The sequence below is a fragment of the Aedes aegypti genome, chromosome 2 (genome assembly GCF_002204515.2).
Source record: "Aedes aegypti strain LVP_AGWG chromosome 2, AaegL5.0 Primary Assembly, whole genome shotgun sequence".
Lineage (NCBI taxonomy): Eukaryota > Metazoa > Arthropoda > Insecta > Diptera > Culicidae > Aedes > Aedes aegypti.
In genome coordinates, this window is record NC_035108.1 from 474,087,496 (window position 1) to 474,110,497 (window position 23,002).

The window sequence follows — 23,002 nt, forward strand, 5'->3', positions numbered from 1 at the left end:
AGTGGTAATTATTTTGGTACACACACAACCTTCATTAAGGCAAACGGTTGCCGCATCTTTGCACCCAGTTGCAAATTATTACATGCCTCGTTGAACGTTCCATGAATTCACACATACAAAAAAAACTAGCCGACACCCAGGTTGCCATTCCATTTCCATTTCCCATTCACATACCTACACACACTGTGTACTTTTATTTGCAACGCATCACATTCGTCGTATCCAACACAGCCGACTCCCCCTTGAGCTTATTTTATTTTTTTTTTTTATCCATACAGCCTCACATAAACCACAATACCACGAATTCATATTCAGCTCTTTATCGTGTACCGCTGACCATGTCTCATGGTTGTATCACACTCACACAACACTATCAAAATAAATTGTGCTGTAGTATACCATCTTCTTTTAGATCCCATGCTAATGCTCACATACACTAAAATACATTCCGCGTTTCAAGTGGCTTTCCACTCCTGTGAATATGGCTTCCGTTCATAGCACATTCTAGGTCAAAATTTCCATTTATTTCACTAATAGTTGATCGTTTTCCATAACACCACTGCGGATCGCGAATCCATTCTAAATGCTTATTTTTCTTTTATACTATAGATTAATCCATCCACTTCCATTACACTTCTCTAGAGACTCCAATGCGCTCCGCCATTTTCTTCCTCGTGTGATGGCATCAAACGGCATTATTTCATCAAGAAAATAACTCACCTCCGAAAATAATGCAGAACCTTTACTCTAAATTAGAATTTGCACTCCCGGAACCTCGAATTTGCACTCCCGGAAAACTCACTCCAAATTATTTCCTCGAGTCGCCAAAATGTAGGATCGGAACTCGCAATAAATGAGGAACACGCGTCTAGCTTACTTGCTCGTCGATACAAAAGTGATTTCTTTATTTCGCTCGCTTATACATCCAACCACACAATGTATGCCCTGTTGTTCTTTAGTATTCCCTTGTAACGTCTGTTACTACTTCGACACTACACCTGGTATCAAAAAATTAACAGAATGGCTGAAGCATTCTTCAGCAATATTTTGAACTGTTTGTAAATTAACGTGTTTTACATTTGAATTTGAATTTTTGAAAGTGACTGGTTTTACACGTACGATTGACGTGTTTTACAATTAGTGAAAATCTACGTGTAAAACACGTTAATCGAACTTTTAGAATGTTTTCAGTGTAGTCCTTGCTTATTATGAGGGATAGTAACCCGATCAGTGCATTACAACAAAATTGGATCACAAATATATCATTTATTTTTACATATAACAACCCAAGTAAAATTGGTAGCTGAATAACAGCTCATTCAGTTAAAATATTGTTTGTGCAGCTCATTTTAGGCTGAATAAACTGTTATTGTTTATTTTTGTGATAATCTCGTAATGTGGCTTTGGACAGGTTTCTGGTTCATTTGTAAACAAAGCCAGCATGTATGGCTAGTGTTTTTTAACGCATTCAATGGAAAATACTAATACCTTTTTTTTAATCATTCTATAACTGTGGAGCTGAGGAAGAAGCAGAACATAGAACTTACAAGTTTGTCATCAGGATAATTTCCGTCCAATGTCGTTCTCGCATATGTGATCGTTTCATATCAACCATTATCGAGAATGTTACATGAACGTTTTCAAATTCTGCTTTTGTGGCTTGCAAAATAGGATATGTTAATTCTTTTTTCAATATGTTATCAAGTTGTTGTAGTTCACTGTAAACAAGAAATTAAAATATCATTTTTGTAAGGCTAGTATAGCATGATTATTATGTTGAATTTTATTACAATACAAAAACTTTAAAAAGTGCTTACCATGTGACGAGACATATATTTTTTGATATTTCTTCGACATTCATAGGTTCATATTTTTGGAAAATTATTTGTTTTTTGATAATATTCCATTGTTCAACAAACTTCCATATAAGCTTCATACTTTCCAGTTTATATCGTATTTCCATTATAACCTGAAAAGTGTTAAATTTTACAAACATTCAATGCCGTGATAATCACTTACGTCTAGAGGATGGTAATCAATTCCAAGCAATCTGAATTTTTTTTCAATATTTCTTTCTTGTGCCTCTAGGAACTCCAAACGTTTTATGAGTAAGTCAATTGTAATAAATGCCTCTTCTGGCAAGCTGTTAAATAGTGTTGTTGTGAAAATTTTAGTAGACCATGTATATGATTTTCTTTATTTATTACATTTCCTTGTTGATGGGCAATTGATCATCCAACATTTTGAGCATTTCTATTGCATCTACTTTCAAATCCGCAACATCATTAGCCATCGACAATTTGAACAGATTTTGGTAATTTTCAATTTGATCTTTAACTTTGCTCAAAAAATCTGTGTACTGCTGCCAATTAGAATGAATGTTACATCTCAACTGGTACGCTTCTGGTAGTAAATCCGATACAGATTTTTCTGGAAGAGAATAAAAATTTGTTAAACATATACTGTTACATTTGAGAAAGTCCCATAAAAAAAATTAACTAAAATTTATAAATAAACGTTAAAAATATAAATGATTAAAATGAAAATAGGAGCTAAATTTATTTTATAAAACTTGCCCGTCGACACGCCGTCGGAAAAACGCCAACTACCCCGTTGTACTAAACCCCACTCGGGACAAGAATGGTCTTATCCACTGGTGTACTAAACTGACTCGGTCGAAGAATTTTGACACTAGAGCGGGTCCAGATCACGTGGGGATCATACGGGAGCGTGCCCCGCTCAAGTGTCACAATTCTCAGACCGAGTGAATTTAGTACACTGATGGATTAGACCATGGGCGAAAAAGAGCACAAAAATTTAGACGAGTCGTGTTTCAGACTCGGATGGCCCAACCAAGGCTCGCTCTCTTTGTGCTTGGCGCTCGTAGAAGCAAGTTGTGTTCGGGATCCGCGACAGAAAGTATCCCCGCCCAAATGTCAAAGGGAAACCTGCTGAGAAGTTGAGAACCTTCTTTAAAACATATTAGTATTTTGCTATCCGTAATCGTTCGGCTAGAGACTGAACATTGCAAGTTTTGTGGGAGCCTGTGATCCGCGAGTGAAAACCCGGACGTTGAAGTGCCCAGTGAAGAGGTCAATATCGGTGACCACGTGAACCCCGTCAGTGACGGTATCCACCAAGGCCGTCGAAGCCTCGAGTGTGAGTGCGCCGTGGGTCAAAACGAAAATCTAATCAAATCCCAAACCCCCTAAAATTGGGATCCCGCGAAGTGTGTGAAGTGTGTGGCGGTTAACCTCCAAGCCCGTCGAAGAGAAGCCCCCTATATCGAGCCAGGGTGAACCAGGCGTCCAGCATCCGACGGCTTTGGGCCGCCATAAATCAGAACCGTAGGCTAGGCAGCCCCTGGGATGAGATTCCGATAAGTCTGCATGCTTTTTACTAGCCTTGGCAAACCTTTAACTTATAATATTTACATTAGACCTTGACGTTTTCCCATACATTCTGTAAGAATTCAATTTCACCATTTCTACAATCTTGGAAAGCAAAAGGAATTATGGCTTTATATCTAGTTTATATATTCTTATTATTATTAGTATCTTTATCAAAGAGGCTCTCAGCTCAGGTCGTGGCTAATAAATCTCTGGAAAAGTTTGAATATAAAATGGTCCTACAACACTTCCCCGAATACCATTACCCCGAAAACCATTTCCCCAAAAACCAGTACCCCGAAAACCATTACCCCGAATGCAACGTTACCCCGAATGACACATTACCCCGAAAACCATTACCCCGAATGGTAAATTACCCCGAAAATAAGTTTCCCTAATACGACACTTCCCCGAAAATCAGTGATGCAAGGAAGCTCGCGAATTTGAGCCTGAAAGTTTTTGGCTTAGTAACTACTACTATTCCTATTAGTGATTTTTTATTCTTTCAATCATCGGCTGCTCTTTCGAGGTTGTATAATGGCAGTGTAAAAATTTTAATCAATGATTTTCTCTTCATTGAGTTATAGGCTGTTCTTTCGAGTTGTACCGTTTGAGTTGAAGTTTGAGCGATAGCGGTAAAAAAAATCGACTGACAAAATTGTCTTGAGCGAAATTTAAAGTTGACAGAGACTTCAAAAAGTAAATGAAAATGCATTACTTGTCTGTATTACATCTTGTCCCTGCATTACTTGTCTGTATTACATTTTGTCAGTATTACAATTTCCAACAAGAGATTTGTCCTTCTTTTAGTTATCGGCTATTCTTTCGGAAGTTGCACTAGCAAAGTGATTGTTGGCATCATAATTATTGACACTTTCAACAGTGATTTTTTCTTCTTTTATCATAGGCTATTCTTTAGCGATGTACTTTTGAAATAGTGGTTAGTTTAATATCAGTTAACATTTTCATCTGCCATTTTTTAAACCATAGTCTAATGAAATTTTAGAATATGTTGAACTCGCATTGCCTCCAGCAATATAAAAATATAATTATGTATTACCAAATAATATAACGCTTTTGAAAGAGGGCGGGAAAGGTCTCTAATAATAATATGTCAGCATTATCATCAGTTCGAAAAATGATTTATTGCTGTGAACATAATCATTCTCACAAAATCAAGTACACGCCTGTGAGTAAAATTTGGGTTCTCACTTGGCTCATGAAGAATAGCTGTTGATTAAAAGAATAATAAATCTTTGATAACATGAAGAACATGAATTCAAATGAAAATCAAAATTCTATGAAATGGATATATGGCTTTAATTTGTCGGATCTTCAATTTTTCGTGCCAAGAAAATTCGGGATTATGGTCCATTCGGGGAAATGGTATTCGGGGTAACGGACTATTCGGGGTAATGGTTTTCGGGGTATTGGTTTTCGGGGTACTTGACCATTCGGGGTATTGACTTTCGGGGTGATGGTTTTCGGGGTAATGGTATTCGGGGAAATGTTATGTGTAAATACGATGGATTTCTTTAAGTCGAGCCTAGTACACGACACTGAAGACGGCCTTACAGTTGAGGTCGAAATATGCGTATCAATCAAAGACTACGGGCCCAGATAGCCGTTGCGGTAATCGCGCAGCTATTTAGCAAGTCCAAACTGAGGGTTGTGGGTTTGAATCCCACCTGAGACGAGACTCGCGAAGACGGTCTTCTTTTTCTGTGATTGCTGAGTTTTTTTCTTATTCCACTTTGTGTTCATACCAATTATGCGCAAGCCGTTCAATCCCTCACATGAACCTCTCAGCAACAAATGATTGAGTTTGCATCACATCGAATCATAAATAGCCGTTTGAGTGAAATTTCATACCAGCAAACGTAGCAGACATTAGAAATAATTAATCTTCTGCTTAGATTTATCAGCAACTTTGGAAAAAACTGCTCCGCTGACTGAGGTTTTTAATAACAGTTAACTTTGAACACAATACATTTCACTTTTTCAGACATAAAAACGGTGGGCTGCATTTGACGTTTCGTGAGAGGGGAATTTGGGCTGCAAATGACGTTGATATTTTTCCTCTTCGCGAGTCTCTCTCAGATGATAACTATTGAGTTACTGAACAACTTTGCCGAAGACGCCATCTTTCTAAATAGACAGGCTCCTGAGATATCTGCAAAATAGAAGTAAAAGTTTCATGTCCACTAGTGTCACCTATCGGTCAAATTCTGAATTAAATGAGGTACAATTAGATAGCGCACCACTTTTATAACAACTTTATTGAAGACTCCAATTTTCGAAATTATCTGGATTTTGAGATATATCGATTTCAAATTGTGGTCTACTTGAGCCGTATGGACGAATGCACAAGTTCACTAATTTGACGCTTGAGCGGTGCCAAATTCGTTCGTTTCCATGTGAGCTCGTGCATCGGTCTATGTAGTGCGTTCATTATTATGCAACTTGTTTATACATTTGTTGATTTTACCGCATTATAAAGGGCCATATTGTGATCAAAAACTTGTACGCTCGAAAAGCGGTTCACCAAGGGCGCCATGAGCCCATGCTACGACTCTGGTAGTATGCCTCATTTACAAGATAGCGACAAGTTGGATTGTGAGAATTTCCAAGCAATCCCTATTCTAAATGCGACCTACAAAATTTCATTTCAGATCATCAATACACGACTGCTGATTACATTCCAATTTGGATAGGTAGTTACGGAACTTACTTGTTATGTCCTGAATTATTAAAATTCAAAGGCTTAATTTTTTTTGTTTTCCAATGAAAGGACTAAATATTATGGCCTTTTCAATGATAATTTTTATACTAGCTTCAAATGACGCGCAGCCAATCAAGCGTTGCCATATCATTTCAAGCGTTGCAAGGATGCTTTACAATAATTAACATAGTTTGAACAAAGGGGAACAAAAATTAAAATTTTACTTCAGTATAGGTATGATGTACGATTTATGGAGAGTTTTCATTACCAATCACAAGAATTAAAATGCACGTAGAAATCTTAACTATTCATTCAAACGTTCAACGTTCAATGAGTATCAATAAGCTGTAGCGTTGAAACTTTGAACTGCGTTATACTCATTCAATTTTGTTCATACCATATGATTCAATGAAGCGTCAGAGAATAAATATATCCTGATGCGATGATCATTATTGAATATGACTTTGTCGTTAAAAGCTTAAGTGACAAGTCCACTGTGCAGCGCACAACAACCCACGGAAAGAATATGTACCATTTTTGCAGAATATAATATTACCTAAGACATTGAAATATTTTATTATTGTTCCAATTTCCTCCTTCAATGCCGGAATACTGTCGAAGCAGCTCTGATATGTTTTCTCAAGAGTTTTTAGATCTTCAACTTCTTTTGGCTCGACGCTCAGTGCTTCCATGTTATGTTTGAGCATTTGATGGAAATCTGAAACACAGAAAATTGTATTAGAAGTGCTCTTGTTATCACGCGCTATTTAGCATTTAAAAGTAAATGTAGCGCGATTATACCAATGACGAATGATTGATTAATTAGAATATCTGTTCCATAGCTCATCTTACGCTCCTATATTGATCCTTTTTTTTATTTTGGAAAACTGGCATAAGTAACTCGTTTGAATTGGTACTTTGTTATAATAATTTGCTTTGTTCCAGAGTTTTGCATTTTTTATTCACATAGATCAAATGTGTGCTAGAATTATTGCGACAGTTAGGGAAAGTGTACCAGTTATGGCCATAGTAGTTCCCTATTTGGCCATATGTGAAATTTTGATATATTTCACATTTTAAATCTTTTTGAATGTCAAATCAAGAGATATCTTAAATCTAACTATTAAAAAACACACAAATTTTCAAAATTTGAAGACTTTAAAGTAATTACGTATGGCGAAATAGGGAACCACTATGTCCATAACTGGTACACCTACCCTACTTGATCAATTTCCCTTAGATTCAAATAAAGGTGAGATGCAAGTTTCTTAGCATGTTTTCACTTCTAGACGCTTGTCAGCAATGCAATCTTGATGTGGAAACATACCAAATAACTTGCACTTTGTCACCTTTGTTCACAGAAGAGAGGGTTGATGAAGAGAAATCGATCATGTTACATTCGTCAGAATTCTAGCACACGCTAGAAGTAGGGTGAATATTGGATCACTATCAGTTCATGTCCATAATTTCGTCAACTAGGATTAAAAATGGTACCTTAAAGTGCCGTAATTTAGTGCAGCTAAGGCCCTTATTCCACGCATTTATAAAAAAAAAAACAACCAGATTGAACATACTATTTGATAATAATTTACGGTGCAATGGTGATGAATTATCAACATTTGAAAGGAGTGCAATGAGAAAATGTTGTAATTTTCTTCAAGTTCATAAAATCATGGCCACAAAGCGCGGAATTAGGCAATGCACTTAATAAGAACACATTACGGTATTTTTTGTTAAAAAAATACAATCGTTCTTGCAAATTTTTCTCTGATTACATTATTTTTCTAATGAAGACGTGATTTTTATATATTAATATATGTTTTCTATTAAAATCATAAGTGAGCGGCTTGTGTTGTTTAAATGTTGTTATAATTTTATGTTATCACCTCTTGTGCATAAAAAAATATTCGAAGTATTTTAAAATTTGTTGACTTTATTATGTAATTTTCGCATGATGTTATTGTCAAAACTATGGATTAAACATTCAGAGTATTTAGTTTATTTATATGTTTAGATGACTGATATCCAACGTATCACGTGTGGATGTGTTATTTGACCTATGTATTTAAACTCACCTATAATTTGTCCGTATGCTACACATTTTAAATATTCGATGTATTTGATTTGCCAATCATTTATATGGTTTGTTATAGCCAACTTTAACTTCATCGCATCAACTTCCACGCATTTACAAACAGTAGAATCACGCTGTGTAGCAAGTTGATTGAGAAGTTCTTCAAATTTTTCATTGTTTTTCTGGAAAGCTTCCGAAGTCATGCTTGATAGCTTAAATTTATCAATGAACGCTTTTCGGTTAATAATCCAAAATGGACGAAATACACCCCATTTCTCTCGAAAGTCACAAAGTTCTTCCACAGTATGTTTAATATTTGAATGTATTGCGTTTTCAATTGTTTCAAATTTACTGTCTTGAAGAAAATCATCGTAAAAATTGCATTGAGAATCTATTTGAAATCGCTGGCACATGCTTGGAATGATTTTGATGATTGAAGTAACTTCGTTTGGTAATCGTTTTAGGGCTGTTTCGATGGATTCCAATGAGGGTTGATATGTTATTCCGTACTTGTTGAGTATTAGTTCAATGCTTAAAATCGGCGCTGCTTCTTTTTGAAGAGCCATGAGAATATTCTCAAGTGTATTAAGGGAGGAATTGAAAACAGCAGCTTTTAGGAGGTGATCAATTTTATGAACATACTGTGCCCAGCTTTCACTCATTTTTCTTATGTTTGAACCTAAAGTTTCATAGATGCAGAATATGTGCTTGCTTATCTCCGAATACAGTCGAACCAACTCAGAAATAGATTCCCTTTTTTGATTTTTTATGTCACCTATGAAATCTGGTAATTGCTGTGCCTTGTCATGGTTCAGTTTAAATAAGAGAATATTGTATATATTTTCCATCCAGGTTGCAATTGTGAGGTTTTCTTTTTTATATACTTGAATGACATCTAGTAGATCCTTCACGTTAGTCACAAATGTATCAATATACTCGCCAAGATCTTCTTCCCAAGTGAGTTTAATTTTTAGAGGTTCTAGTTTCCTTTCTGTCTGTTGTATCATTGGTTTGAAGAACAAGCGCTCTTTGTCAGAGATCGACGATATGACATTGTTGAAGTACAGTATGATCCGGATGACGTTATCAAACGTCAATTTCACATTATCATTTCTTTCCATATCAATCACGCTTGGTACGATGGCACCCGATACTTTGAAAAAATATGCTTCTTCGAATATATCGAGCATGCGTCTTTCAATATGGCATTCCAATAATCCAGGACGTATTTGACTGCGGCAAATTAAATGTCTATGGTACCATGAGCCAAGATCAACGCTCACCGATTTAATCCATAAATCGTTATACGATTTTAATGCCACTTTCACTTGCTTTTCGCATGATTCAAATAGGGTGAGAATTTCGTCTGTTTCCGAGTAAAGAGGAAAGAAACGACACCGTTCCAAGAGATCCTTTAGACGATTAATTCTCTCGAACTTGATTTTAAGTAGAGCAAACTGACCCGATTTCTTAGGAAATAAGGTTGGATAATTATTTATTCCGGAAGAAACAGTTTTGGAGAGATTGGTAAGTTCTTCTTTGAATGCATTCCAAATGTCGGATATTTTCCGCATAAAACTCTCTCGTATACTCTCCCTTTTATAGAAATTGAGAATAGTAATAAGAACATTGATTTTCTCTTCGAGATTATCCGCAATCAAGAAAACGTTTGACAATAAGTTCTCAATTATATCGTCCAAGTTTTTTAGCATTTCACGGAAATTTGCAATTGATGTGTACCATTCTTTGTTATTAATATCTAAAATAGAGCCAGCTACCGCTTGAATTTTTTCAATTCCAGTTGCAAAGATTGCCTCTACTTGATTACATTTATTTTCGTACATTTTGGCATTGTTACACGAGAAACGATAATTTTTATATGAGTTACCACCACCATGCCTGAAAATAAGAAAAAAAAATATCAAAATTATATACCGTACTCATAAATCGTCGAAGAATTTGAAGAATTCGTTAATGTAAAAATTCATGTTGATAAAAACGTTATATCTAGATATGGAAATTAATTAGAATAACGTAAGCATAATTGTTGCATGATTTAGAGAAAACACTACACCGTTTTCAAGCAGATTACGGATGGAAAGGCCTTGAAAATACAAAGAAACAACACACTAACACACTAAATTCCTGGTGAAGAAGTTTTCGTTTAAAACACATATCTGACAGGGCTGGGAATGGTAATAAGGGTTAATGGCTTGAATTTCGCGACTATCACGTGGCTCTTCTCACTACAGTAGTTTAAAATCGTGAATCTCATCAAGTAGCCTTTGTTGGGTACATGCATTTTCTAAACCGGTAGTGTCATTAAAGGCTGTAAATGCGGGAAATGCAGCGGTAACAGAACTTTTTTCAACAGTAGTTTTGGGTTGCCCTTAGCGACGAATGTTTTACTTTTTTTGCAATTTTTCATCGTAATAGGCTGTTTTTCATCACGCCAATCTGTCATGAAACGGCTTACTTTCCTGCACTGAAGTATGTGGCGGTATAATCATTACGCAACTGAAACCATTGCTGTAATGATTCATTACGCAACGCTTTCTCATTACGCAACTATTTCGAGTTGCGTAATGAATCATAACACAACATTTTTCAGAAATTGTAAAATAATGGTGAATGCATTCTGTTATAATTTTTGATACCTTCAAGTGGTCTTGGGAAATTGCAAAAAATGTACGTAACTCGTTACAGAACTCGATTTTTACAGCACTCGTCGTAATTATTCTACTCGGCAAGCCTCGTAAGATAAATTTACGACTCGTGCTGTAAAAATCATCATTCTGCAACTTGTTCCGTAGATAGTATTCAAGACATTTTGCCTACAGCAGCGATAGGCGTGAGTTTCACTGGGTTCGCTGACTGTGATTTGCTACGCTTGCCTACTGTAGTGTGAATCCCATAACTTTTCCCAACTCTGGTCACTGTAATCTTGGATCGCAGTTGCACTTGTTTTGTGTTCTGTTATCCGATGCCTCCCTAACTCGATGGTCCTTTCATTATCGAGTTATGAAGAGTAGACTGCATACCATTTAATTCCTCTTGGGTTGGTATCCTTTGACAGATACGCGAGTTTTAAGGTGAAGATGAATCGAAGCCAAAGTTCAAATTTTCAAGAGCACGGATCTGGAGAACCAAACATCCGTTTGAGATGAAAACCTAATCGATTGGTCACCACCAGCTGGTGATCAATCGATTAAGTTTTCAGCTTAACCGGATGTTTGGTTCTCCAGATCCGTGCTCTTGACAATTTTAACTTTGACTTCGATACATCTTCACCTTAACTTCAACTGTAAGGCCGCTCTCTGTGCAGGGATGGGGTGCGACTCAAATCTCTTTCGAAGCTTCACGCGCTGCTGCGAAAAGGCAACCTAAATAGGGTCCTAAAGCCCTGTCCCCATTTTAGTGCCAAACGGTTAAGTTTAGCCCAAAAGCACATGCTTACTAAATTTTTAATTGTTTTTCGTTTGTTTAAGCCCAAACATGATTTTTTTTTAATTTGATCACGCCCTTTGGCTTAATCTCAAATTTTGGGTGTACACTCAGAAACACGGGTAGTCACAGAATTACTAAATTTTAGTAATTTATGACTATTATCTATCTGCCTCTCTTTTATTCTGTAGGGAATTTTATTCCTATTTGTCAATTCACCTGGGTTGAAGCATCGCTAAGCTTCAACCCAGTCGAAATGACAGTTAGTGTGAAAGTTCACAGCTGAATGAAAGAGAGGCAGATAGAAAATAGTCATTAATGAAACTTAGGAATTTTGTGACTATTTTTATTTCTGAGTGTATTTTGTTTTCCGTGTCCTTTCCTAAATGTCAAATAGGAACAACCCCAGTGTTAAAATTTAAACCCCTGTCGTGTTTATGTCAACTAAGCGAACGTCAAACATGATTAAAAGTGTCAAGGTTCATCTATGGACCCAATTTTTAAATTAAAGTTTAAATATTATATAACCGTTATTTGAGCTGGAAAAATTGCTAATGTAGTTGCAGTAACATGTTCTTTCGTGTTTTTAAATGAAAACAATTAAACAATTAAACATTAAACATTTTAGGACCCTATTCGAAGGAGACGTGCACGAGTATTTTTCTCTGGACTGCACCCTGGCAGTGCAGACTTGCAATATGTTTTGGGCTGGATGGTTTCGAGTTGTCTCATTTTCACTCTTTGCGTTTCGTATACGCGTAAAAAAAATCACCTGAATTCATTTCATTAATATGCGTTTGTCATAACTCTTAAACACGATGAACATAAGTCATCACCACCTTATGTTTCTGACTTTAAGATTAATAACTAAAAGTTTTTGTAAAGCACTTATTAAGCTTATCTATTTTCAAAGCATACTTTGTTGAAAATATTCTAGAGCGAATTTTTGTGCACTCACGAAAGAGACTGAAAGAGTAGAGATTATGCTTTGCTTTGTCTCGCACAAAAACAAATTTTCTCTTGCGCCTTGCCTTAAGTTTACTCGCAAAGAATGGAAGACACACAGCACTGAGTTTTTAGACATTCCCTGTCACAGTGTTGTGTACAACTTACAGTGTTGTGTACGACTTACAATCGCAATACACCTATCTGTCAAGAGACTCTTGTGGAATTAAATGGTATAGTACTTCGATTTTCATTCATTTATAGGCAATAATGTTTATATGTGTGTTATTAACATAACTATTACATTCATTTTATAATCATCATATATTTTATTTCATATATACATATTGTATATATTTTTTACCTACGTTCCGCCATTCAAAGTGATCGAATAATATCGGAAATTCAAGGTTTTTTTTAAGTGATCCCTCAGTCTCGTAGGTCTGTCTTGATGATTTAATTTCTCTGTTCGTTTAGTATAATATAGTCAACTCTTCATAACACGATATTGAAAGAACTTCGAGTTAGAAAGCATTGAGTTACATTTCATTTTGCAGCGTTTGGTGGGGCAATAAGAGCGCAAGTCAATCCATAGCCGATGATAGGAGGGGTAATGGCTGAATAGTCTATGCTGACCACGCAAACGCCATGGTAGAAGGAAAATACGACTTGCTTGGATGTTAGGTAAATGAGATAGACTTGACACAATAATGCTAAAAATGTTACAAAACGTAAAGTATCCCAATAATTCTATTGATTATTTTAGAGTCTACGATAATAGTAGGTTACGGAACAAGTTGCAGAATGATGATTTTTACAGCACGGCTTGCCGAGTAGGATAATTACGACGAGTGCTGTAAAAATGTAAATGTAAAAATCGAGTTCTGCAACGAGTTACGTACAACATTTTTTGCAATTTCGTATGAGGGTATCAGAAATCATATCGGAATGCATTCACCATAATTTTAAAATTTCTGAAAAAAATGTAGTGTTATGATTCATTACGCAGCTCAAAACAGTTGCGTATTGAGAAAACGTTGCGTAATGAATCATTACAGCACTGGTTTCAGTTGCGTAATGAATTTTCCCGCACTGCATACTTTAGTGCAGGAAAGTAGACCGTTTCATGACAGATTGGCCTGATGAACAACAGCCTATTACGATGAGAAATTGCAAAAAAGTAATTTAATATTGACATACAGTCAAACCTCCATGAGTCGATATTGAAGAAATTTACAGTAATGTCTCGATTTTGTTAGCCCCATGCTGAATTTAGGGTTGACAAAATTGGAAAAGAGCTAAAATCGGGAAAAACATTTCCGACTGGTTTCAAGTTTTATTTTAACTTAAGGACTTAGTTTTACAGTTAACTCTTCCTTACTCGATATTCGATACCTTGACATCGAGTTAGAGAACCATAGTAAAAATTGGTTTTCATGGCTAACTCGATGGTCCCTTGGATAGCAATTGCACTGATTTTGTGTTCTGTAACTCGATACCTCCCTAACTCGATGGTCCCATCAATATCGAGTAAGGGAGAGTTAACTGTAATATAAACATTGTGTTTTTTACTTCAATTTTCTATGTACCGTGATGCAAGGTAACATTGATTAGTTTCATGAATAATTATTGAAAATTTCAGATTTCAAAATTTTGGTCTTTAGATGATTGTATAGACGGGGCCAAGGTCATAATTGATTTTATGCACCCAATATTACCAGTATAGACGAGCTTACTCTGATTAAAATAAATATCAATTTTAAGGCTGACAAAATCGGACAAAAAGGATGCTAAAATCGGGGGTAGACAAAAACGGGTCAAAAAAGGTGCTAATATCGGGGGTAGACAAAATGGGGGGCTGACAAAATCGGGTCATTACTGTATATAAAAAAAAAATCGAGTCATGGAACAGCAATGCTATGGAAAGCTGCGAGAAGGGACCATCATAGTAACCACGAAATTAGATTTTTAATATGGTTGCATGAGTCGATATGGAGTAATGGAACATCGACTCATGGAGGTTTAGCTGTAGTATTTTCAACATACAGCCATCCCATGAAAAACAAAATTGACATCATTTCCATTGTTTTGCTCTCAATTCAGTATGTTTTTAATTATTTTACTATTGTAAGATCACATATAAAACATATAAACATATTAACAGATTTGAAACAAAAAGATTTTGTGAAAAATTTCCAAACTTTTGAGGAAAACTCTAATTTATGAATTAGTAACACGGTCGGGCTAGAAACAAAGTGCCCTGTTACAATCCAACTCAATGATTTGAAAGTAGGCCTTTGCCAAAACGACCAATGAGAAGTGGTCTTTTTTGACAGGCAATTGGTTTCATTTTTGTACTTTGACCTGACACGTCTTGTCTTAGTTTCGGATAAGCAACAAAATAGCAAATTTTCACGGAATTCGGTGACCCACTAGATCCGGTTTTCATGGAATGGTTGCATGTGAAAAAATATGCAATCAAAAACCTATATTTAGAAAATATGAAATCTACTGATCATTTATAATATATTTGAAAAATAAACTTAGAATAGAAATGTGAGAATTTGTTTTTTGTATGGTATTCAGTTGGAGCTGTCTGACAGCTTTACTTGTCAAAGCTGAACCTTTAATCTGGCTCTTGCCAAATTTCCGCTCTACCACACTGAGACTAAAATACTTAAAAGTTTTAAAAGGAATAACTATGATTTGGCGCTACACTGCTTATTGTTGAAATTTGTAAGTTTGACTTATGATTTTGATGGAGAATATAGTTACTAATTTTCATAAGTTATTCTATGAATTTCTCTCATCTACACTATGAAATCTCGTAACTTAAATAATGGAGATAATTTAACGTTAGCCTATTACATCAGGCATTTTCAAAAATTGACATGTTCGAACAACATGTGGTTGGATTTCGCTGAGCTTGTACCCATTATCGATACCGGAGCTGTTGTATTAGTGATGGATACGAAAATTATTTCAAATTATGGCTCTTCAACATTTCATAGATCTCACTTATGCTGCTTATGATCCTTTTTTCGAAATGCTTAAGTGTTTAATGAAACCATCATTTGATTGGTTCATAAGTAATGATTTATGGAAAACTTGAGTATTTTTGCCTCAGTGCAGGATTCATACACAGACACACACTGTTTTTATTAGTATTGTGACCTGGTAGTTTTTAAAAAATACCCATATTCCATTGCTTCTGAGAAAACGAAGTATTGTAAATATCAGCAACTCCATTAGAATTTGTTTGAAATGTAGTGTCATTACTACACTTCGAATAGATTAATTATATGAAATGGGCATGCAGAATGTCCGTTGGATCACATCCGAGAGATTAGTGCGTCAGACATGATTAAGGCCTTTTCCGTCATTGAAATTTGGCTAAATCAATTTCTTATATGTACATAATGTAGATGTAAATGGACTAATTCATGCAGCAGTTATACTAGAAGTGGAGCTGTATGAACCGAATACTTACTTGGCAAATATTGTCATTGCATGACAAATTTCTAACATGTCGTAAAGTCTTTGCATAAACGCATCGATTCTATTGAAAATAACCGCGTAATCTAGTCTCCATGCATATACGTCCTGAAAGTGCTCGATCATCTGTAAAGAATGATTTTAGTTGTTATTCATACAATATTTGTATAGAAATTTTAACACTTACTTCCTCATATATTATTTTGTACGACTCGCAGCAATTTATTTTTATGTTACATACTTCTATACCATATGAAGGTGATCCGGATAGAATTTTGTCAACATCAATGCTCTGCATACAGCATGATACAATCTCGTTACTCAAGTACAGGAATAGCTTTGTGATGCACTCATCTTGACGTAAGTGGGATGAATCTTCTCCAATAAATCGAATTATGTGCATTACATATATGAGTTGTGAGCACAGATCATCTTCATTATCCAACGTACGAATAGCAAAACAAGGGTCAACCAATAGTTTAATGAACGGTATATTTGCTTCTGCTATTTCGATTTCTATCATCAAATCATTCAAAACATCTCTTAATGGTTTGGTGTATAGAGATTGTGCTAGATCCAGAATTTCCAGAATATGTAGCACGTTGACATTTTTAAATTGACTTTGTATAGCAAATAAAACTTCATCTGAAATCAATTGAGTTCTGATAACTATACTAATATTTTTCTAAATTTATATAGGAACTCACGGCGATAAATCCAAAAGTTGTATTCATCTGACGGGCAAATAAGGTCATCTGGAACAGAATGCTGAGTGTCGTTAATTGTAGAACGAATTTGGCTGGTCCACTCGATAACCACTGCTTCCAATCTCTTAATGGTTGTACGGTTCAACACAACTTCCTGGACATCCATATCAGATCCTTCTCGTGGAACATACAGGAGAGTAAACCCAGATAGTTTATGATGAATATCAGTTAGAAACGTCATAAATGTATTATATGCAACTAGAACGTGAGCTTTCACATTTTCCGACCACTCGGTATTTGACAGCATTAGCGGTCCGTATACTTGTTCTAGTGTAACCAGTAATGACCCTTCGATATCGTTATGCAGTGTTCCGAACATGAGGTCATCGTGGAAAGTTTCAATCACATTGAAGAGCTGATCTGGTTCTCGCATAAAGTACATGAGATCATTGAAAGAACATTTTGGAAAAGTGAGTGATGCAGCAAGAAGGTGACCATCGTAATATATAAAAAGTAGAGGATAATTGACATCAATCAGCCAAAGTTTAATTACTTCAGCTACTTCATCGTTAAAATCATTTGAATCGTAATCAAAGAGAAAGATCATATTGCGCATAAATCCAACTAATGTGTCCAAATCTTCATCACTATAAGCCGGCTTATCTGCTTCTTCTTCTGCTATTGGAATCACTTCCTCGATTCTTTTTCCTGTAATTTTTAAAATTAGGTACAAATAGGATTGACATATGTTTCCTTTACCTTCATCACTGGAGTCTGAGAAGCTAGAAAGTTCACTGACGTTATCAGCTAAATTTTCTCCTCCAATATTATCAGCCATTATGAATTCTATTTGAAGCGAATAGGTAATCACTTGCTGTAGTTTCAGATTTGTTTGAATTGATTGAAAAAATAACATCGAGCTGCTCCTTGTCGTTGCCACGTAACGTTGCTAGGTGGCCAATTTATTATTTATGATTTCGTGATGTGTCTTACTACTGTCTTATTGGTGTTACATATTGTGCAAATATCGTTTGAAATATCGATACTTATATTAGAAGAATTTATCAAATTACTCATAAGAACCGAAGCATCTATTGTCGATACGTTTGAAATCAACATAATTATATTTCTGTTCCAATTGTTCGCTCTACACAATGCGTTTGTCCACGCGACTGGGATATATTTACTGCGTGGTGTTAAACTCCCATACGACCAATTTAAAATGTTTTCGATGAGAATTTGGATTTGCTTTGCTGTTGGGACATGCATAGTTCATAGTGTGAAGGTTGTATTCAGTTTACGTCTCGTCACTGAGATGGAGAATCGTTTAGCAGCTACCCTCACAAATGGAATTAAGCGGTATAACATAGATATGTATTGGAATGTTATGTGGAATTATGTTCAGTATTTTCATTCGTGTTGCGGTGTCACTGGATACAAAGATTGGGAGAACATTATTTGGTTGAATAACGATGACAAGCAATACTTTTTAAGGTAATCAATCCAGTATCACATCATATTCAATTATATTCTATGATTTATTTTTACAGTTTGAAATCGGAAAATAAGTCCCTTGTTCCTTCTAGCTGCTGCCTACATTCTAAGATACTTTGTCAAATTTCACCTGTGAAAAACAATAATCTAAATCTAATTGAGCTATCGGAGATTTATCAAAATATTATCAACAAGAATGGGTGCTTACGGCCATTGATATGGCGAATAACCGGATTTTTTCAAATAATAGCATTACTGAGTATAGCCGAGGTCGTTATTCAGGTTGGTTTTTAAATGGCTCTTTGTTCGACCTACTAATGTAATAATAAATTTACAGTTCGTAATTCTCGTTTTAATCAGAAATATATTTATTCAAAGTCGCCAGTACTAATAAAACAATCGCAACTTTAGAATGCAGCATACGACACAGTATTTGTTTTGAGATTAAAAGCAAGTGCCAACAAGATAATGCCATAGTTGTTTTCTATCATACTGAATGTGCAATGTACATCGTTTCAGTCTGAGGCTGAGTACGAAGCATCATGTCGTTTGAATACATTGAGATAGAAGACTCAGAATACTTACAGAACCACATAAAAAAATGAAGAGCTTGATTATATATTAGTGAAGAAAAAGCAACTAGAAGGAGTTCCGATTGTGTCTTGGGACCCACCAACTTATTGTTTTACCCGAAGGTAAGTTATCTGAAAGCCTTTACCATAACGAAATTATTGGAAATTCTAATTTATCAATCTTCTTATGAAACTGATAATACTGATTTCCTCATGAACCTTCCTTGAGTGAAAATTATTGCCTATCAATATATAACACATAGAAAATTTCTTTTTGTTAACAGATTCAAACATTATGAAGATGAACTAAACAACTTTATCGTGAAACCAGATGACGTCTGGGTCGCATCCTATCCTAAAAGTGGCACAACGTGGTGACAAGAGATGGTGTGGCTGATATGTAACAATTTTAATTATGATATGGCGAGGTCGCATTCTTTGCGAACACGATTTCCATTCTTGGAGTACATTTTATCCGTTTATTGAATGTACAGATTTAATAAAATGTTTTTTTTACAGCGTTAGTTTGATACACGATTTACCTGACGGAAAAAGTTCGTTTGAGACTGTGAAAAATATATCTTCGCCAAGGTTCATCAAAACCCACTTGCCAGTGTCGTTGTTACCAAAACACTATTGGAGTGTTCTTCCAAAAACAATTTATATACATAGAAATGTGAAATCTGTGGCTGTATCATACTATCATCACTCGAAAAATTATTTCTATCGTGGAACTAAGGAACAATTTGTTAGATCATTTATGAAAAACCTGCAGTTTTATTCTCCAATCCATAAACATGTAATCGGTTATCATTCCCTCACAGGTCTCGACAACATTTTATATTTAAAGTATGAAGATATGAAACAGGATCTTAAAACGGAATTGAATAAAGTTTGTTCATTTTTTGGCATTACTTGTGATGATGATCAGATGGATTTGTTATGCAAACATTTATCATTTGATTCAATGAAAGATAATGTAGCATGCAATTATGAAGACGAAAACGATGCAACATGGAAAACTAAAGATCCAGATGAAAGATTCATACGCAGAGGAGAGGTTGATAGTTGGAAAACTGAATTGAGTTCTAAACTATGTCAAGATTTAGACGACTGGAATGAAGAATTCACTACTGAAATGAGCAAACACTTGAAAGAATAATTTCTGTTATGTTCATTTTATAATCATATTTATTCATAATCACTGGTACAATGGGTTGTGCAGGACTAGAGTCCTATGTTATATTATTTTACAAATAAGAGCTGGGCTAATAATACTATAAGTGTGAAAAGTTTGATGGTAACATTTATTTGATAAATTGACTGTTCATGTGATATTGCAAACTTAACTATATTGCACATGATATTTTTATATTGGTGGTGGACCATTTGGATAGCGAAGCATTGGCTCAAGGCTCCTTGCAAAGTTGTTGGTAAACGAACATGAATAATCTTCACCATGAGGCATTAGCGTAGCAACCCCTAGTAGTAGTAATAACATTGCTTGTATGGGAAGAGATGCTCGCAATACCCGGCCCAAGAAGCGATAGCTTCTGGTCAATACTGTTGTATTTATGTGATCCTCGTCGTCTACTCTTCGTGCACTGCAAAACAAACAATTAACAATTAGTCGTAGAATGACAGTATATTTAATTTAGAGTTAGTTCTTATAAAAGTGCAAATATTGAATATATTCTAGATAATTACTTTGCATCATTTGTTGCTACTTGTGAGAACGATCCGCTACTCTCTTGATTCTACGTAAAAAAGAAAATAAAAACAAAATGAACTGATTAACAAAAGGTTATTTTAATAATATAGTGCATAAATGCTACTCTAATTAAGCATTGTTCGTAAATCATTGTATTAAATTAAGTAAACTGCGTAGTAACTGGGACTGTTATGCGAATATGGGCAGTCTTAAGGTCAATCAATGGTCAATTTGAAAAGATGTATTGTCAAACGGTTCAGTTGAGAATGCCTATACCAAATTCTGAAAACTATTTTGAAAAACCTTCAACTTATCTGTTGAAGCCGTTTAAATGTTCAATGTAATGTAACCTAGTTTTTTGTTATCAATCAATGTAAAATTTACAAGAAAATTTAGTCTTATTCCAAGTCAAATGATTTGCCAGGAACAACTTTTATTTATGACTAGTGGTCCCGGCAAACTTCGTCTTGCCATCAAGTAGGCTGTTAAAAAACGCCATGGAACGCCCCGTGCAAAATGGAAGTTCCGTTCACTCCTGTTTTTTCAACTTTCCCGTTAAATATCCTTTGCTTTTTATATACACAAACACGTCGGAACACTTCAGGAACATAACTATGGAAAAATTTTCGAAATCCGTTAGCCCGTTCTCAAGCCATTTCGTGACATACAAACATCATTCCATTTTTATTTATATAGATTATTCATGTTATTCAGTTTCGATAGTGACAAAATATTTTCTTGTTGTTTGTCTGATGACCAATGTAGACGGGGAATTTCCAATATTCTTTGTTGAATAAACGTATGGAAGCAATTAGTACAAACATCATGTTTCATTACAAATCTGTTTGTAGTTTTGAATTATCATTGCAACAGGTAATACAAATAGTAATATCGTAATGGCGCTGAATGAGGATTGTGCTTAGGGGGCACAGAATCCCACAAAGCTAGACAAACATAGTCGAAATAATTGAAAAGCAGCAGGCTATTCTTGCAAAAATTACTTTTGTCTTCTGATCACTTTTGAAATAGATGCTTTATAGAACTTGTGTCTTTGGCGGCCCATGATTCATTTAGATTCGTTAAATAATGTCGTTCTACACCTATGCACCAGACATAAGTTCAGCGGTGCCATATTTACTAAAAACCTAAGAAACGAGTTCGTGTCTTGTAAACACTACACCGTTCATACGTCAAATGGTCATAATTCAAAAGATTCGCTTGAAAAATCGTACAGTATATTGTGAAATAATTTGAAATTACCGGTAGTGATTGGTAGCTGTTGTAAGTAATTCCAAATTATTCTGGATGTTTTGCAGTTTTTTTTAGTGAACTAGTACAGCTATGGCGTAACATGATCAATCATATATAATTCAAATTAAACCTAAACATGATAGGTTTAAAGTGTAAAGTGAAACATACCCTTAGTGAACATTCCGCTGTAAATGTGATAGTATCTAATGGTCCGTCGTAACCAATTGCTGCAGCAATTTTCACTGTATACACCTCTACCAATCTTCGAATCGAGTGGAACCTTAACCTCAGATCGGTCAGCCTGAGGAATGAAAGAGTTGCATGTTACACTATAGTGGTTCTATAATTAGAAAAGTTGTCTTACTTTGCATATATTTCATTAAACTTCTGCGAAGTGGTTGCATCCAAATATTTTGTCAACTGTGACGTTGTCTCTTGTAAGCTAACGATACGAGGCTCACAACGCACCAAATCATTTCTCAATTCCATAAAAGTTTTGAATTTCCTTTCAATCACAGCTTTTTCCATCGTCAAATCAATTGGCTCGGATGTTTTAATTTTATATTCTGTTTGTTCAAGCCATACGCTTAGCTCTGTTACTGTACGATGGAACTCTTTGTTTTCCATCAACGTTTTATGAAGAAGCGCTTGCCAATGAGACGCTTGATTACATACTTTGTCCCAGCGTTTATTATCGTTTTGTAGACGTTCCCTTAATTTTACAGCCTTTTCAGTATCTAGTGTGTGAGTTGCCAGATGCTCTCCAATGATGTTCAACGATTTGATGATACTTTTATGGCTATCCAAATCAAGCAAAAACTCTCGGTGATCTTGTATGGCATCTTCTAGGGTATCAATGTCGTTGGATGGTTGCGTGTGCTGTGATCTTTGTGTTGTTTCAGCCATTGACAACCATTGTTCTAGACGCCAAAGATCATTGTCTATTTGTTGCCAGTTTCTATTTGTACATAGGGGGCATGTCAGGTAGTCCTCATTGCTGAAAAGATTTTGAATCATTAATATATGATGGAGCTTATAAGAAATTATAGTAAATTAGATTGTTTGCGTTAAATGGAATTATCACTTACTGCACACATATGATGCTATAGTTAGCAGGAAACGGGCTAATCATGAAAGATAGTGAAAAGCATACGACATAGGATTAGTTAAAAATAGCAGCTGTTATTAAGTTGAGAAT

General features: G+C 35.3%; 3 protein-coding genes across 7 annotated transcripts in view; 1 reads left to right on the forward strand and 2 right to left on the reverse strand.

Moving 5' to 3' along the window:
- Window positions 1-1,351: 1,351 nt before the first annotated feature.
- On the reverse strand, window positions 1,352-18,251 carry LOC5569760 (dynein-1-beta heavy chain, flagellar inner arm I1 complex). 4 transcript variants are annotated; one of them, XM_021848388.1, is made up of 11 exons: window positions 17,536-18,251; window positions 17,339-17,484; window positions 16,777-17,196; window positions 16,257-16,714; window positions 16,065-16,195; window positions 8,187-10,084; window positions 6,668-6,829; window positions 2,208-2,430; window positions 2,020-2,143; window positions 1,818-1,969; window positions 1,352-1,718 (listed from the first exon to the last, which is right to left on the reverse strand). In XM_021848388.1, exons 3-11 carry the CDS (start codon window positions 17,153-17,155, stop codon window positions 1,544-1,546), a joined length of 3,702 nt encoding a protein of 1,233 aa, XP_021704080.1. In that variant the 5' UTR covers window positions 17,156-17,196; window positions 17,339-17,484; window positions 17,536-18,251; the 3' UTR covers window positions 1,352-1,543. The 4 variants fall into 4 exon arrangements, 3 of the variants coding, with proteins under 3 accessions (XP_021704080.1, XP_021704079.1, XP_021704081.1); XM_021848387.1 differs by having other exon boundaries at window positions 16,777-17,484; XR_002501059.1 differs by lacking the exons at window positions 1,352-1,718; window positions 1,818-1,969; window positions 8,187-10,084 and having other exon boundaries at window positions 2,040-2,430; window positions 16,777-17,484.
- LOC5569761 (sulfotransferase family cytosolic 1B member 1) lies at window positions 18,092-20,325 on the forward strand. The gene is given in 3 exon segments (XM_001652940.2): window positions 18,092-18,135; window positions 19,127-19,306; window positions 19,362-20,325. Coding segments are annotated over 3 exon segments (867 nt in total). The 3' UTR covers window positions 20,005-20,325.
- The window catches only part of LOC5569762 (uncharacterized protein PFB0145c), a 38,428-nt gene continuing 35,441 nt past the window's right edge, over window positions 20,016-23,002 (reverse strand). For both annotated transcript variants that reach the window (XM_021848381.1, XM_021848382.1), the window contains 5 exons: window positions 22,893-22,928; window positions 22,169-22,801; window positions 21,973-22,105; window positions 20,550-20,599; window positions 20,016-20,446 (listed from right to left, as the gene is read on the reverse strand). In XM_021848381.1, coding sequence (XP_021704073.1) covers window positions 20,212-20,446; window positions 20,550-20,599; window positions 21,973-22,105; window positions 22,169-22,801; window positions 22,893-22,928 — 1,087 coding nt within the window. In that variant the 3' untranslated portion in view covers window positions 20,016-20,211. The remainder of the gene's footprint in view (window positions 20,447-20,549; window positions 20,600-21,972; window positions 22,106-22,168; window positions 22,802-22,892; window positions 22,929-23,002) is intronic.

What these genes read in the sequence shown, in the direction of transcription:
- LOC5569760 (XM_021848387.1), bottom strand. Translation starts at nt 17,692, where the DNA reads ATGTTATTTTTTCAATCAATTCAAACAAATCTGAAACTACAGCAAGTG. An exon ending in CAACTTTTGGATTTATCGCC is followed by an intron (nt 16,715 to 16,776) that starts GTGAGTTCCTAT and finishes AATTGATTTCAG; the next exon opens with ATGAAGTTTTATTTGCTATA. An exon ending in AGCATACGGACAAATTATAG is followed by an intron (nt 6,830 to 8,186) that starts GTGAGTTTAAAT and finishes TCTGTGTTTCAG; the next exon opens with ATTTCCATCAAATGCTCAAA.